The sequence below is a fragment of the Hyla sarda genome, chromosome 2 (genome assembly GCF_029499605.1).
Source record: "Hyla sarda isolate aHylSar1 chromosome 2, aHylSar1.hap1, whole genome shotgun sequence".
Classification (NCBI taxonomy): Eukaryota; Metazoa; Chordata; class Amphibia; order Anura; family Hylidae; genus Hyla; species Hyla sarda.
Genome location: NC_079190.1, coordinates 144966204 through 144981605, shown reverse-complemented (window position 1 = coordinate 144981605; position 15402 = coordinate 144966204). Strand labels below are relative to the sequence as shown.

The following is a 15402-nucleotide window of genomic DNA, read 5'->3' as shown; positions in this document are numbered from 1 at the left end:
GGAAACCCAAAAAAGGGGCGTGTCTGTTGGGGAAAGGGGCATGGTTACAGAAAAGGGCCATGTTCCCGACATTTTCACAAACAACCAACATATTTACTAAGGTTTCCACAGAAAATTTAGTGGATTTGAGCTGAGGAAAACTTGACAGATCAGAGCATGTGTAAAAAAAGCAAAATGTAGGGAAAAGTGGAAAATGTAGGGAAAGCTTAGTAAATACCGTGAAAAAAAATGGAAGGGAGTTAAAACCCACAAAGAAACCTACACTCCACTCTTAGTAAATCAGGGCCAATGTATACCTTTAGGACTTTTCCAAAAATATTTTCTTATCTATTAACCCCTTAACGACGCAGGACGTATATTTACGTCCTGCGCCGGCTCCCGCGATATGAAGCGGGATCACGCCGCGATCCCGCATCATATCGCGTGGGTCCCGGCGCTAATCAACGGCCGGGACCCGCGGCTAATACCACACATCGCCGATCGCAGCGATGTGCGGTATTAACCCTTTAGAAGCGGCGGTCAAAGCTGACCGCCGCTTCTAAAGTGAAACTGAAAGTATCCCGGCTGCTCAGTCGGGCTGTTCGGGACCGCCGCGGTGAAATTGCGGCGTCCCGAACAGCTGATCGGACACCGGGAGGGCTCTTACCTGCCTCCTCGGTGTCCGATCGACGAATGACTGCTCCGTGCCTGAGATCCAGGCAGGAGCAGTCAAGCGTCGATAATGCTGATCACAGGCGTGTTAATACACGCCTGTGATCAGGATGAGAGATCAGTGTGTGCAGTGTTATAGGTCCCTATGGGACCTATAACACTGCAAAAAAAAAGTAAAAAAAAAGTGTTAATAAAGGTCATTTAACCCCTTCCCTAATAAAAGTTTGAATCACCCCCCTTTTCCCATAAGAAAAATAAAACAGTGTAAAAAAAAAAAAAAAAACATATGTGGTATCGCCGCGTGCCTAAATGTCCGAACTATAAAAATATATCATTAATTAAGCCGTACGGTCAATGGCGTACGCGCAAAAAAATTCCAAAGTCCAAAAAAGCGTATTTTGGTAACTTTTTATAACATTAAAAAATGAATAAAAAGTGATCAAAAAGTCAGATCAAAACAAAAATCATACCAATAAAAACTTCAGATCACGGCGCAAAAAATGAGCCCTCATACCGCCCCGTACATGGAAAAATAAAAAAGTTATAGGGGTCAGAAGATGACATTTTTAAACGTATAAATTTTCCTGCATGTAGTTATGATTTTTTCCAGAAGTGCGACAAAATCAAACCTATATAAGTAGGGTATCATTTTAACTGTATGGACCTACAGAATAATGATAAGGTGTAATTTTTACCGAAATATGCACTGCGTAGAAACGGAAGCCCCCAAAAGTTACAAAATGGCGTTTTTTTTCCGATTTTGTCGCACAATGATTTTTTTTTTCCATTTCGCCGTGCATTTTTGGCTAAAATGACTAATGTCACTGCAAAGTAGAATTGGCGATGCAAAAAATAAGCCATAATATGGATTTTTAGGTGGAAAATTGAAAGGGTTATGATTTTTTAAAGGTAAGGAGGAAAAAACAAAAGTGCAAAAACGGAAAAACCCTGAGTCCTTAAGGGGTTAAAGTCAATGGCTAACAAAATCAGGTGCAGAAAATATGCAGCAAAATATACCTTATAGGTTTTTTCCACAAGCCATATTCATTAGTGATGTTTGTCAGAAATAAAAAATGTTAGCACATTACACAGTAAGTATAACTTTTTTCATGTTATTTTCAGTCGGTCACAGGGAGTTTTGCTGGGACTATACATGGTCTGACAACTAATAATCTAACAGAAGCATTGATCCGGAGAAGCAAACGAATGATTTTAGACACCCTCGGAGTCGGGTTGATTGGTACTACAACAGAAGTCTTTCAAAAGGCATTGCAGTACAGCAAAGTAAGGATTATTTATTACTGTATATTCATTTTTTATAAAAGGCTATTTCTGTAAAAAGGCTGAATAACCCACTTAAAGTCGATTACCAAGTGTCAATATATAAAGTAATTATATTGCATCTGTATTAACATAACTTATATATTATAAAAAGAATCCTACCAAATATTCTACCGCCCAAAGTTATTTTAAGAGAACATCTGTTTACAGATAAATGTAATTACATTTCTAGTGATAAAATATTCTAGTTTGCAGTAGCAAAATGTGATCACCTGTTTTATTGATTTCAGATTTACAGCACTGACATCTCAAGCACGGTCTGGGGCCAGTCTGACCTCTGTCTTCCTCCACTCTACGCCTCCTTTGTCAATGGCGTTGCTGTAAGAAACAAGCTTTGTGTTCAATTATCTGTTGTCAATGTTAGATTGACACCAACCATCATGTAGTAATAATACATAATGATATTTCACTATTGTCTTCAGATCGTTTTGGATGTAAAACTAGCAATACGCTCTAAGCTTGGTTCTATTAAGCTTATATTGGCATTATCTTTTGTAGTTATCACAATCCTTGAACTAAAACTTCTTTAGTAATAGTTAAAAAGTAAAGGAGGACCTATCAGTTCTCTCAATATGTCTGTTTTAGTAAATACGTGTACTTTCCATAAAATAATAGTTTTATCTGTATTGTGCCATTTTTCAGTTATTTTTTATGGAAATGTAAAAGTACACCGACAACTGAAAAATACAATTTTCTTTGTCAAGTGCTGCTACATTTTCTGACAGTCAGCTTTATTTGTCAGTCTTATAGTGGATAAAGGACCCACTCCAATGATGTTAATTTATTCAAAAAGAGACCAAGGATTTAGTGAAGTAGTAGACAAAAAACCCATTTGTAATCACAATTGTGTCTTGTCATTTTAAACCTATGGGTAATATCACAAATCAGCATAGACAATGGTGGCAGCTCTTATTTAACTTGATAGAAAGGCACTCTTGGTAATAACTCAGAATACAGAAAATGTACCGTATATACTCGAGTATAAACCGAGTTTTTAAGCATGATTTTTCATGCTGAAAACACCCCCCTCGGCTTATACTCGAGTGAACAAAAAAAAAACTTCAGGCATACCTGTGGGGGTGGGGGGGGACGGGCCAGGCCGTCCATCTTCGCCCATCTACGCTGCAGTGACCATCCGTTGGGAGGGTGATCCGGGCTGTCCATCTTCACCGGGAGCCCCTCTTCTCCGCTCCAGGCCGGCCCCGGACTAGTGACGCTGCATTGACACTGCCGCACGCAGAGACGCCGTGTGCAGCAGACGTCCGCGTGCAGGGACGCCCCTGACGTCACGGACGTCTGCTGCGCACGGACATCCTTGCGCGTTGTCGTCAATGCAGTGTCACTAGTCCGGGGCCGGCCTGGAGCAGAGAAGAGGGCCTCCTGGTGAAGAAGGAAGGCCCCGGACCAGCTCACCCTCCCCACCGAGAAAGCAACAACTGAGGAGGTGAGTAGAAAACAAAAGGGGGGTTTGGATGATGACTGGGGGATTGACAGGGGGTGATGATGATGGGGGTGATGATGATGGGGGTGATGATGATGGGGGTGATAATGACAGGGGTGATGATGATGGGGGTGATGATGATAGGGGGTTCTGGATGATGACAGGGGAGATGATGACCGGAAGGGGGATGATGTATTTCCCACTCTAGGCTTATACTCGAGTCAATAAGTTTTCCTAGGTTTTTGGGGTGAAATTAGGGGCCTCGGCTTATATTCAGGTCGGCTTATACTCGAGTATATACGGCATATGCTTTCTTTATTGTGATGCCTGTACTGGGTTGCTATAGTCTCAGACATCTATAAATATTGCAGGACATAGTGCAGATAAATAAGAAATGTACAGTTATGTGTACCAATGTTCCTTATATATTGCCTTATATACACTGATCAACCATGACATTAAAACCAACGGCAGATTAAGTGCACCATATTTTTTTATCTCAATACAATGGCATTTGTCACAGGGTAACAGATATTAGCCAGCAGGTAATCAGTCAGCTCTCAAAGTTGATGTGCAGGGAGCAGATAACATTGGCAAGAGTAAGCATCGGGGTCCCTGGGTGTCCAAATTGTGATAGCTAGATTACTGGGACAAAGGATCTCTGAAATAGCAGGTTTTGTTGCATGTCCCTTGTATACTATGATTATTAACTACCAAAAGTGTCCATATAAATGACAATTGGTGAGCCGGCGAGAGCTCATGGTGCCAAAGGTTTTACAACCCATGATAGCAGTGAAGCCTAGCTCAACTGGTCTTATTTCATGTGAGAGCTAATGTAGGACAATTTTCTTTAAAAAGTTAAAGCGTACCCGTCAGATCCAACAAAATTTTTTTTTATATATCACTTAGTACCTAATCCTGACCATGTACATCTATTTTTTATGTGGGGAGGGGGCGTGGCCTCACTGTGCAGGTCTCTGCCCCCTCCCTCAGTATGCTGTCTGCTCACATCTCCCCTAGCATTAGCAAAACTACAACTCCCAGCTTGTCCTCACTGACAGTAGCGGGACACAAGCTGACAGTGGGAGAATTTTTCCTCCCGCTTTGAGCCCTGCGCTCACCACTGTCAATCAAGGAAGTGGGTCCATGATGTAGGTAATGACACATGGACACAGCAGGGCTAGTATGTGTCCAAGCAGGCAGGGGGGGGGGGCAGTTGTTTGACTGGCTTTTTCAGTATGAAATACTGAAAATTTTCTAATGAAAGCAATTGCAAAACCTATAGGTTTTGCATTCTTTACAACATATCAAGAGTTATTGTATCTGACAGTGCCCATTTAATGCTGGCATTAATAAAAAAAAAGTGTTTTAACAGACAGCATCAGCTTTCTACATAGAATGCTTATCTGCAGACTGATCATCGTGCCCATGCTGAGCCTTCTTTACTGCTAAAAGCACCTGCAATGGACACATGGCCATCAAAGGGCCATGGACCCAAGGAAGAAGATGCTCTTGTCTGAGAAATCGCTTTTTTTTAAAATCATGTACATAACCACTTGTGTGTGGGTTGCCTACCTAGAAAGGAGATGGGACCAAGAAATTCTACAGAAAGAAGGTAAGCCGGGCTCTGTGATGCTTACTCCTTTAGAGTCTGTGCCTTGATAAATCAGAGCTGTTTTGGCAGTACAAGGGGTATCTACACCATATTATGTAAGGCCCCTTTCACACTACCGTTATGACCTCGTAGTGTGACGGCCATCAGGACCACCGGGGAGAATAACGGGAGAAAAACTACTGCTTGCACCATCAAAATAGTACTTGCCCCATTGACTATAATGGGGTCCATCGTGACCCGTTATTGCCCCGTCAAAATGACGTCCGTCAAAAAAATAAAAAGAGTTTAGCCTAAGTGGTTTAATTGTTATGGATCATTAATGTATATTAACCATGTTTCACCAGATATTTTTTCTAACTTTACCATTTTACTATCTTTATTATAAAATCATCCTGAAATCTTGCAGCTTTCAGTCTGACAACTAGGCCTCATAATAGGCTTACAGTTCCTGTTGTGTAAATAACCACTTTCTATCAATGTCCTGCTGATCATCACAGACAAGGTTACAATGAAAGACGACCCCAATGTAAAAATAACACCTTTCTCAATAGCGGAAGTTTAGAGATGAGCCTCTTCCCTGCCTTTCTCATGATATGACCTCTGCACATGTCACTAATCATGACTAGAAACAAATCCCATACAAATAAATAAGGACAACCCCATATTATTGTGCCTATGTCTATGGGGTTTTCTGTAAAGGCTATATTTAAATGTTGTAAAAAAAAAACATCTCAGACATGATGGCTGCCCTCAGAATAATGTATAAACAAATTAAATACATTTTTAAGCCGTAATATAGAAATAGATAAGAAAAAAAAGAACATATTTTAGTATCTGGCTAATTAGTAAAAATAAATCTATGTGCTATCCTTTCGGGACTTGGCCCAGTTATCTATAAATAATACTTTTATTGTGTCCCTTCCTGCTGCTTCCATTATCAAGCCAGTACAGATTTTGAAAGCGCTAACAAGTGTTTTTCTGTTGTGTAATAAATATAATTTTCAGTGTTTCCAAACATGTGAATTTTGTAAGAAACTACATCTCTGCAACATGAGTCATAATAAATACAGAAAATACCTTTTCTGCATTTTACAGGAACTAAAGTTTAAAGAATGGCATAGAAAGACGTAAAAAGGGGAACAGAAAGTTCTCTGCTAATTTTCTTGGTCTCCTCTGATAAATTACTCATCAAAAACAATGTTGGCTTTTCAGGTTTCATAGAACATACATCAAACAAATAAAAGTTACATATTTTCTTTGATGGCATATGTTTTTTTGATTAAGTAAAGGAAAAATTATGGAATCACCTTGTAATTTGCATTTCTAAAGCAAATACTGTCACAAATTACACTGCAGTTAAAAAGAAAATGCTTATCAAGGAAAGCTGCGCTGCAGTAACCAAGCAGATCTACTACACAGGGAGCATATAGAAGGCTTCCAACACAGTACACATCTAGGCACAGCAGTTCTGCCCAACAACTGTTCAGCAGGGGTGCCAGGTGAGGGCACCCCACACATCTTATATTGATGGCTTACCCTTACATTTTTAACCTATCATGGTTGGTTTCATAATAGACTTCTCAACACTAAAATTGGGTAAAGTTGGAAAATTATAGAAAACACAGGATCAATAGACATGATAATGATGCAATGATGATCAGATGGAAACTAAATAGTTAAAACATTTTGATTTATGTATATTTTATTATGAGCCACACATGCAGAAATACACTCACACGCTGTGGCATTCTATTATTAAAGTTATTAATGGTTAATAATGTTTTGCCACCCTGAATGCACTTCGGCTCAAAAATCATCAGGATTCGCTGTTGGCAGCTCACTGCACAAATGCTGACTAATGCGGACCTATACCAGATGTGCTCAATCGGAGACAAGTCCGGAGACACTTTTAGCCATCATAGCTCGCCATCATAGCTCACCATCATAGCATGTTTAGGCCATTCAAGTTGCTCTCAGTAGCACGTGAAAAATGCGGCAAATTGTCATGTTGAAAAACAGCTCTGAAGACCCTCCGGGGAAATGGCAATTCCACTGGTTTGAAGACTAAATTAATTTAATGCTAAGCTAATATTGTACCTGGAATAAAGACTAGTGGGGTCAGGCTGCCCTACATTATGCCACCCCACACCATAATCCCAGGAGTTGGACCAGTGTAATATCACCTCCTGAAGGCCTTTTCATGGCATTGACCATGTGCAAATCTCTGGCTATCATTGCATCTAAGACTAAAGTGGGAATCATCACTGAAAAAGATAGACCTTCATTCCGTTGGCATCTTGCTCAGCACCATAACCTTACAGCTTATCCTTCTTGGTGTTGCAATTTCAGTGCTGAGGAAGGAACGTCACACCAGTCCTACGCCCAGGATTATGGTGTGGGATGGCATAATGTATGGTATGTGCTACCATGACATGTGATGTCTCTGTACTTGTCTCCCATTGAGCACATTTATTAATGTATTGTTTGGCAATTGTGCGGGGATCTGCAAGCATTGAATCCTGATGATTTGCTTGCATTCAGCATGGCAGAACATTTCTCAGGTATTTATATCCTCAGTGATAGCACGCCAAGGCATGTAAGTATGTATTTCTGTATAAATTGAGATGATTTTAATATTTCTCTTCAATTTTTACTTAAAATGCATACCATTAACATGTTTACCAATCCAGATAATTCCACAACCTTTCTTTCCTTCTTGTGTTAAAATTCCAGAGGTGTGGAGTGTATATCGATCTGCTTGTCTCTTCTAGCTGTATAACATGATGTTGGGAGATCAGGCTACATGTACAATTTAATAGATTCCCTTTAAATGGGCACTGTCAGATTCAAAAACTTTTTATATGCTGTACATCTTGGCAAAACATTAACCTTTCTAATATACTGTATAACAATTTTTTATTTACTTTTATAGAAATCGTGCCTTATAAAATCATGGCTTTGTCCAAGCTGAAACACAGGCATGGAAAAATTCCAGCAAGTGAGGGTGGGCTAGCACTCCTCTGTGCTCTCTCTCTCTCTCCTGTCTGATAGGCCTCCTCTGTGCTCTCTCCTGTCTGATAAGACTCCTCTGTGCTCTCTCCTGTCTGATAGTACTCCTCTGTGCTCTCTCCTGTCTGATAGGACTCCTCTGTACTCTCTCCTGTCTGATAGCACTCCTCTGTGCTCTCTCCTGTCTGATAGGACTCCTCTGTGCTCTTTCTTGTCTGATAGGACTCCTCTGTGCTCTCTCCTGTCTGATAAGACTCATCTATGCTCTCTCCTGTTTGATAGTACTCCTCTGTGCTCTCTCCTGTCTGATAGGACTCCTCAGTGCTCTCTCCTGTCTAATAGTACTCCTCTGTGCTCTCCCCTGTCTGATAGTACTCCTTTGTGTTCTCTCCTGTCTGATAGCACTCCTCTGTGCTCTCTCCTGTCTGATAGTACTCCTCTGTGCTCTCTCCTGTCTGATAGTACTCCTCTGTGCTCTCTCCTGTCTGATAGTACTCCGCTGGGCTCTCTCCTGTCTGATAGGACATGACAAAGCACAGAGGAGTACGATCAGACAGGATAGAGCACAGAGGAGTCCTATCGGACAGGAGAGAGGAAAGAGGAGTCCTATCAGACAGGAGAGAGCACAGAGGAGTCCTATCAGACAGGAGAGAGCACATAGGAGTACTATCAGACAGGAGCGAGCACAGAGGAGTACTATCAGACAAGAGAGAGCATAGAGGGGTACAATCAGACTGGAGAGAGCACAGAGGAGTCCTATCAGACAGGAGAGAGCACAGAGGAGTCCTATCAGACAGGAGAGAGCACATAGGAGTACTATCAGACAGGAGCGAGCACAGAGGAGTACTATCAGACAAGAGAGAGCATAGAGGGGTACAATCAGACTGGAGAGAGCACAGAGGAGTCCTATCAGACAGGAGAGAGCACAGAGGAGTACTATCAGACAGGAGAGAGCACAGAGGAGTACTGTCAGACAGGAGAGAGCACAGAGGAGTCCTATCAGACAGGAGAGAGCACAGAGGAGTACTATCAGACAGGAGAGAGCACAGAGGAGTACTAGCCCACCCTAACTTACTGGACTTTGTCCATGCCTGTGCTTCAGCTTGGACAAAGCCATGATTTCTATAAAAAGGAAATACATTTTTCTTATAAAGTATATTAGAAAGGTTAATGTTTTGCCAAGATGTACAACATATAAAAAGTTTTTGTATCTGACAGTGCCCATTTAAAGGTATTTTAAGGTAATTTATAAAAAGTATATTAAAGAAAAACTAAAGCAGTCGACCATTACAGCCATTTTGAAAAGTAAAAGCTAAAATCACACTGCATTCTATGGCCAACTACCCCTTTTTTCCTTTGCAACTTTTAATAGATCTTCTACAGAATTTATTATGGAAATTATTCAACAGAAGTCTAATATAGAGATACAAACTTGTCCCTCAAATAGCTGCCCTTAAATCAGCTGATCAGTGGTGTTGCTGGGAGTCGGAATCTTGTTAGGCGCTTAATATTAAACTTCCATAAAACTCTTGTAAGGACAATCTGAATAATCCATAAGGATATTATTATTGGCTTTTTCTTAATAATTGATTTGCCCATTTACAATTTTTTAGGTTCACTCAATGGACTTTGATGACACCTGGCACCCTGCCACACATCCATCTGGGGCTATCCTGCCTTCTTTGATTGCACTTTCAGAAACTTTACCTTCACATCGCAAGAAATCTGGACTAGATTTTCTTTTGGCATTTAACGTTGGCGTAGAGGTACAGGGAAGACTAATGCATTTTTCTAATGAAGCCAGGAATATTCCAAGAAGGTATGCAGGAGAGAGGAAAAACTTTAAAACACGAACAAAGAAAGCGATTGTGGGAGCGGTTTTGATCCTAAGTGTGTATTGTCTTAAAGGAATATTCCAGTGAAAAACTTTCTTTTTCATATCAACTGGCTCCAGAAAGTTAAACAGATTTGTAAATTACTTCTATTAAAAAATCTTAATCCTTCCAGTACTGATCAGCTGCTGAAGTTGAGTTGTTCTTTTCTGTCTGACAACAGTGCTTTCTGCTGACACCTGTCTGTCTCAGGAACTGTCCAGAGCAGGATAGGTTTGGGGATTTGCTCCTACTCTGGACAGTTGCTGAAACAGACAGAGGTGTCAGCAGAGAGCACTGTTGTCAAACAGAAAAGATCAACTCAATTTAAGCAGCTGATAAGTACTGGAAGGATTAAGATTTTTTAATAGAAGTAATTTGCAAATCTGAAAAATAATTGAATAGTAAGCGCTGTATTATACACACAAGTTACAAACTGACCTGTAGATAGTACGGTTGCTGATAAAAATCGGTAGTTGCGGTGTAAGTGTAATGATCCCACAGCAATGCTGTTACAGCGCGATCGCTGTGTATTGCAGTGAAGGAGGTACCGCTCTGCAGATACGTGTACTCCCTGAAGTGGTGTTCCAGAGGTTGAAAGTGGTTCTTACTGAATTGACTTCCGGATGTAGCGGGTTACTTCTTTTAATGTTGTTTCCCAGAGTGTTACTTCATGAAGGGTCCGGTCTCTAGGAAGGAGCGTGGATTGCAGTGGAAGCGAGCCCCGGCCGGTGGCGCCTCTACTAACTTGCACGCACGCTACGATCAGGTTAAGGTTCCGACTGAGTGTGTTGTGAGTGACGTCACTATGGTATCCTCAGCAGTCCACAAGGCTATCGACGTACGTTTCGGAAGTCTCGGCTTCAGTATATTACTTTCTACACAGTGTGCATCCATAGGGGACCACCTTTATAGTAAAGCAGCAGTACAATCACACATCAAACCAGACCCATCCAGCGCTAGTGATTTTTTTAAATTCTCTAATTTACAAATCTGTTTAACATTCTGGAGCCAGTTGTTATGTAAAAAATGTTTTTCACTGGAATACCCCTTTAAGTGTGGGATTTGAGATAAAGGGACTTTAGACTCAGGGAGCTTAGAGGAGAGCCAATTGTATTTATCTACTGTCTGCTTACATTTCTTATGTTTTAACCACAGTTATGTATACCTGATATCCCCATTAGCAAAAATGTGCCTGGTAATACTGTCATATGTACATCTTGCTCTATGTATGCAATACTTGAACAGCTATTCAAGGATTCCTAATGCTGTTTCAGATGTGTGCACTTTATCTACTTAGAAGCCCAGATCTGGCAACATTGAGGTCCATTGACAACTTAGAAAGGAGTCTACTGCTCACTGAGTAAGCACATCCTGGGGCAGATGTGGGGGAGGATAGAGGTATGGTGGCGCATGAGAAGCAGAAAGCTAGCTGGGTGACAGATAGGAGGGGTAAAGGGAAGATTGCAGGGAGGCGAGTCCTAATTTGACACAACCCAACAAGTTTGCTATGTTGGCAGACAATAGGATGTAAGTTCAGGAGTAGCATTGTTGCATCATGACACGGTCTCTAAAGCCATGGAGTTGTCCGCTCTAGTAAGGAGGGAAATAGGAGTACAGGGCAGGCCAGACAGATGCTGGTCGTGGGGGACTCAATTATTAGGGGACAGAGAAGGCAATCTGTCACAAAGACTAGGATTGCCAAACTGTGTGATTACTTTGCACGATGGTGCAGGACCTGACTAGAGGGGGGGGGGCTTAATGTGCAGGTTAAGGTACACATTGGGAATAATGATTACAATAAATACATTTTAACTTGTTTTTTAATTGGGTGTTCTGTTGAGAAGCCACAAAAGCACTGAACTACAAAAAGTAAAATATTGATCAGCATAGAAAAGCCCTTAAATGGGTTATCCAGAAATAGTAAAAAAATAAATGTTTTCAAAAAACAGCACCATACCTGTCTTCAGGTTCTGTGCGGTATTACAACTTGGCTCCATTCACTTTAATGAAACTGAGCTCCAATAGCACACACCACCTAAGAACAGAACAGGTGTGGTGCTGTTATTGGAAGAAATCAGCTCTGTTTTTGTAATCCTGAATAACTACTTTAACATTATAGACTGGGATAATGCCCTCAAAAACAAAAGTATAGACAATAAATGGGATATTTTTTTTAAGTATCTACAATTTTCACTGTGAGAATTGCATACCTTATGGGAATGAAAAGGATCAGGAACAGGAAAAAGATAATGGGGTTAAATAAACATGTAAAAGGGGCATTAATTGACAAAAAGAAAGCATTCAAAGGAGAAATATCATGCAGGACAATTTATCCCCTATCCACTGTTGGGACCCCCCACAATCTCCTGCACGGCACCCTGGCAGGCCCCAGGAATGGAGCATGTTGACCCCTGCATGAAGCGGCAGCCGACACGCCCCCTCCATGTATCTCTAAGGAAGAGCGGTATATACCCAAACGCTGTATCTCCAGCTCTCCTAGAGAGATACATGGAGGGGACGTGTCGGCCACCGCTTCGTGCAGGGGTCAACATGCTCCATTCCTGGGGAGAGCAGGGGTGCCATGCAGGAGATCGCGGGTGGTCTCAGCGGTCAGACCCCCCCCCACGATCAGACACTTATCTCCTTTGGATAGGAATAAGTTGTCCTGCATAATGGTTATCATTTAAATGGGTACTCTGGTGGAAAACTATTTTTTTTTAATCAACTGGTGGCAAAAAGTTAAATAGATTTGTAAATTACTTCTAATAAAAAATCTTAATCCTTCCAGTACTTATCAGCTGCTGTATGCTCCAGAGGAAGTTCTTTTGTTTTTGCATTTTTTAGTCTGAGCACAGTGCTCTCTCCTGACACCTCTATCTGTGTCAAGAACTGTCCAAAGCATAAACAAATCCCCATAGCAAACCTCTCCTGCTTTGGACTGTTCCTGATACTGACAGAGATGTCAGCAGAGAGCACTGTGGTCAGACAGAAAAGAAATTAAAAAAGAAAAGAACTTCCTCTCTAATATACAGCAGCTGATAAGTACATTAATGATTAAGCTTTTTAAATAGAAGTAATTTACAAATCTGTTTAACTTTCTGGCACCAGTTGATTTTTAAAAAAATCCTGTTTGCCACCGGAGTACCCCTTTAAGCTACTAAAATAGGAAGACAGTGAAGGAGCGTTAAAATACAATTTCTTCAGTTTTTCAGCCTTGCTATATAAGGATATAATGATAATTCAAAATATATTTTAGGAGTACACGATTTATAATTTTCCTTTGTTTTGTAGGTTTCACCCTCCTGCTGTAGTTGGTACAATGGGGAGTGCTGCAGCTTCTTCTAAATTTTTAGGCCTGGATCAGATTCAGTGCAGAGAAGCCTTAGCTATTGCTGCATCATATTCTGGAGCTCCTATGGCCAATGCAGGAACACAGACTAAGCCCCTCCACATAGGCAATGCATGCAGACATGGCCTGGAAGCTGCTTGCTTTGCATTTTTAGGTCTTGAAGGGAATAAGCGGATCCTGGATTTAGAGTCTGGTTTTGGTGCTTTCTACTCTGACTATAACCCACAAGCCCTGCCATCCCTGGAATCATACAGTTGGCTGCTAGAGAAACAAGATGTGGCTATTAAACGGTTCCCAGCTCATCTTGGGATGCACTGGGTTGCAGACGCAGCATGTGCAGTACGGAAACACATTACTGGGGATAATCAATTATTGCCTATTGATGATATTCAAAATATTGTTCTCAAAATCCCAGATGCTAAGTATGTGAGTCGTCCTTTACCAAGTACTGAACATGAAGCTCGACATTCCTTCCAGTTCAATGCCTGCACAGCCTTATTAGATGGACTTGTGTCCATCCAGTCTTTCAGTGCTCAGAACATTTCCAGGCCAGAACTACAGAAGATGCTTAGTAAAACAGACGTTCTTCACCCGTCTGATAATCAACCAAATTTTGAGAAACTGTATTGTGAGGTGAGTGTTACAATGACAAATGGAGCCACCTATTCAGAGAGGTGCAACACATTCTATGGTCATTGGAGAAAGCCACTGAGCAAAGAAGACCTTGAAAAGAAATTCCGGTCTAATGCATTGACTGTGCTTTCTGAAGATGGAGTGGAAGGCATTGTGGAGATGGTGAACATGCTGGAAGATCTATCAGACTGCTCAGTTCTTTGCTCATTTTTAAAACAAAGAGGTCAAGTTTCTAGCAAGCAAGAGAGATCAGTCTAACAATATTTATAACTACATGTGTTATTTTGATACTAAAATACATCTATAACTTTTAAAGGTTACTACATTTATGTATATTGTCATCCTTTTTTAAAGGGGTTGTCCAAGTGATTATTTTTAAACATACTAACCTGCTGCTGGTGCTGTTCTGATGATGATATCTCTCTCCCCATTCCTCTGCTTGGAGTTTTCTGTTCTCCATCCCGACATGCAGGAAATGCCCACATTCCTGTATGTTGGTAAGGTTAACAGTAAGCTCAACTTACTAAGACAACTTTTCTAAAGCTCGACTTTTCCCCAGTGGCTCAGCTTCATTCTTGTTCAAAGGAGTCTATTAGGAAATTTTACAACCTTTACCGTACCACCAACCTGAATATTCACATTGGCTGGTCTGTAAACATTCCCTTTCTAGTCTGATTGGTGTCCCACAGACTGACTACATCCTTACAAGTTTGTACCAGTTGCATCCAGTGCATGTACAGTATGCAAATGAAAACAGGGCCAGTGCACCTCTTCACTATGCATGACAAGCCAGCATGATCAGCCAGCATCCCCTCCATGACTTGTTATCAGTAATATGCATCTGGCTCATGTTGTATTCAGAATTCTTTTTGACATAATGCAGCGATGAATACATATAGGAACATGTTAACAAACCTAACTTCCTACAGTATAAGGCTGTGGTGGATAGATGTTTAGAATATCCATACAGGTTCTATTTAAAGAGAGATTTTCCCCTCCTCAGATATGTAAATATTTTTGTTTCCCATTAACCCCTTAAAGGGGTACTCTGCCCCTAGACGTCTTATCCCCTATCCAAAGGGGGTCCTGTGGCTGGGGACCCCCGCGATTTCGGCTGCTGCACCCCACTGTCATCACTGCACAGAGCAAATTCACTTTGTGCAGAATGACGAGTGATACAGGGGCCGGAGCATCGTTATGACACGGCTCCGCCCCTTATTACGTCCCGTTCCACCCCCTCAATACAAGTCTATGCAGGCTTGCATTAAGGGGCGGGTCGTGATGTCACGAGGGGGTGGAGCGGTGACGTCACGAGGGGTGGAGCCGTGACATCACGATGCTCCGGTCCCTGTATCGCCCATCATTACGCACAGAGCGGGTTTGCTTTGTGCAGTGATGACAGCGGGGAGCAGCAGCCGAGATCGCGGGGGTCCCCAGCAGTGGGACCCCTGCGATCAGACATCTTATCACCTATCCTTTGGATAGGGGA

At 41.5% G+C, this 15402-nt stretch overlaps 1 protein-coding gene across 1 annotated transcript in view; it reads left to right on the top strand.

The window, feature by feature from the left end:
- The window catches only part of ACOD1 (aconitate decarboxylase 1), a 55669-nt gene extending 41498 nt beyond the window's left edge, over positions 1-14171 (top strand). Inside the window, exons 3-6 of the mRNA XM_056560098.1 lie at positions 1774-1935; positions 2223-2312; positions 9671-9876; positions 13223-14171. Coding sequence (XP_056416073.1) covers positions 1858-1935; positions 2223-2312; positions 9671-9876; positions 13223-14171 — 1323 coding nt within the window. The 5' untranslated portion in view covers positions 1774-1857. The remainder of the gene's footprint in view (positions 1-1773; positions 1936-2222; positions 2313-9670; positions 9877-13222) is intronic.
- The last annotated feature ends 1231 nt before the right edge of the window (positions 14172-15402 follow it).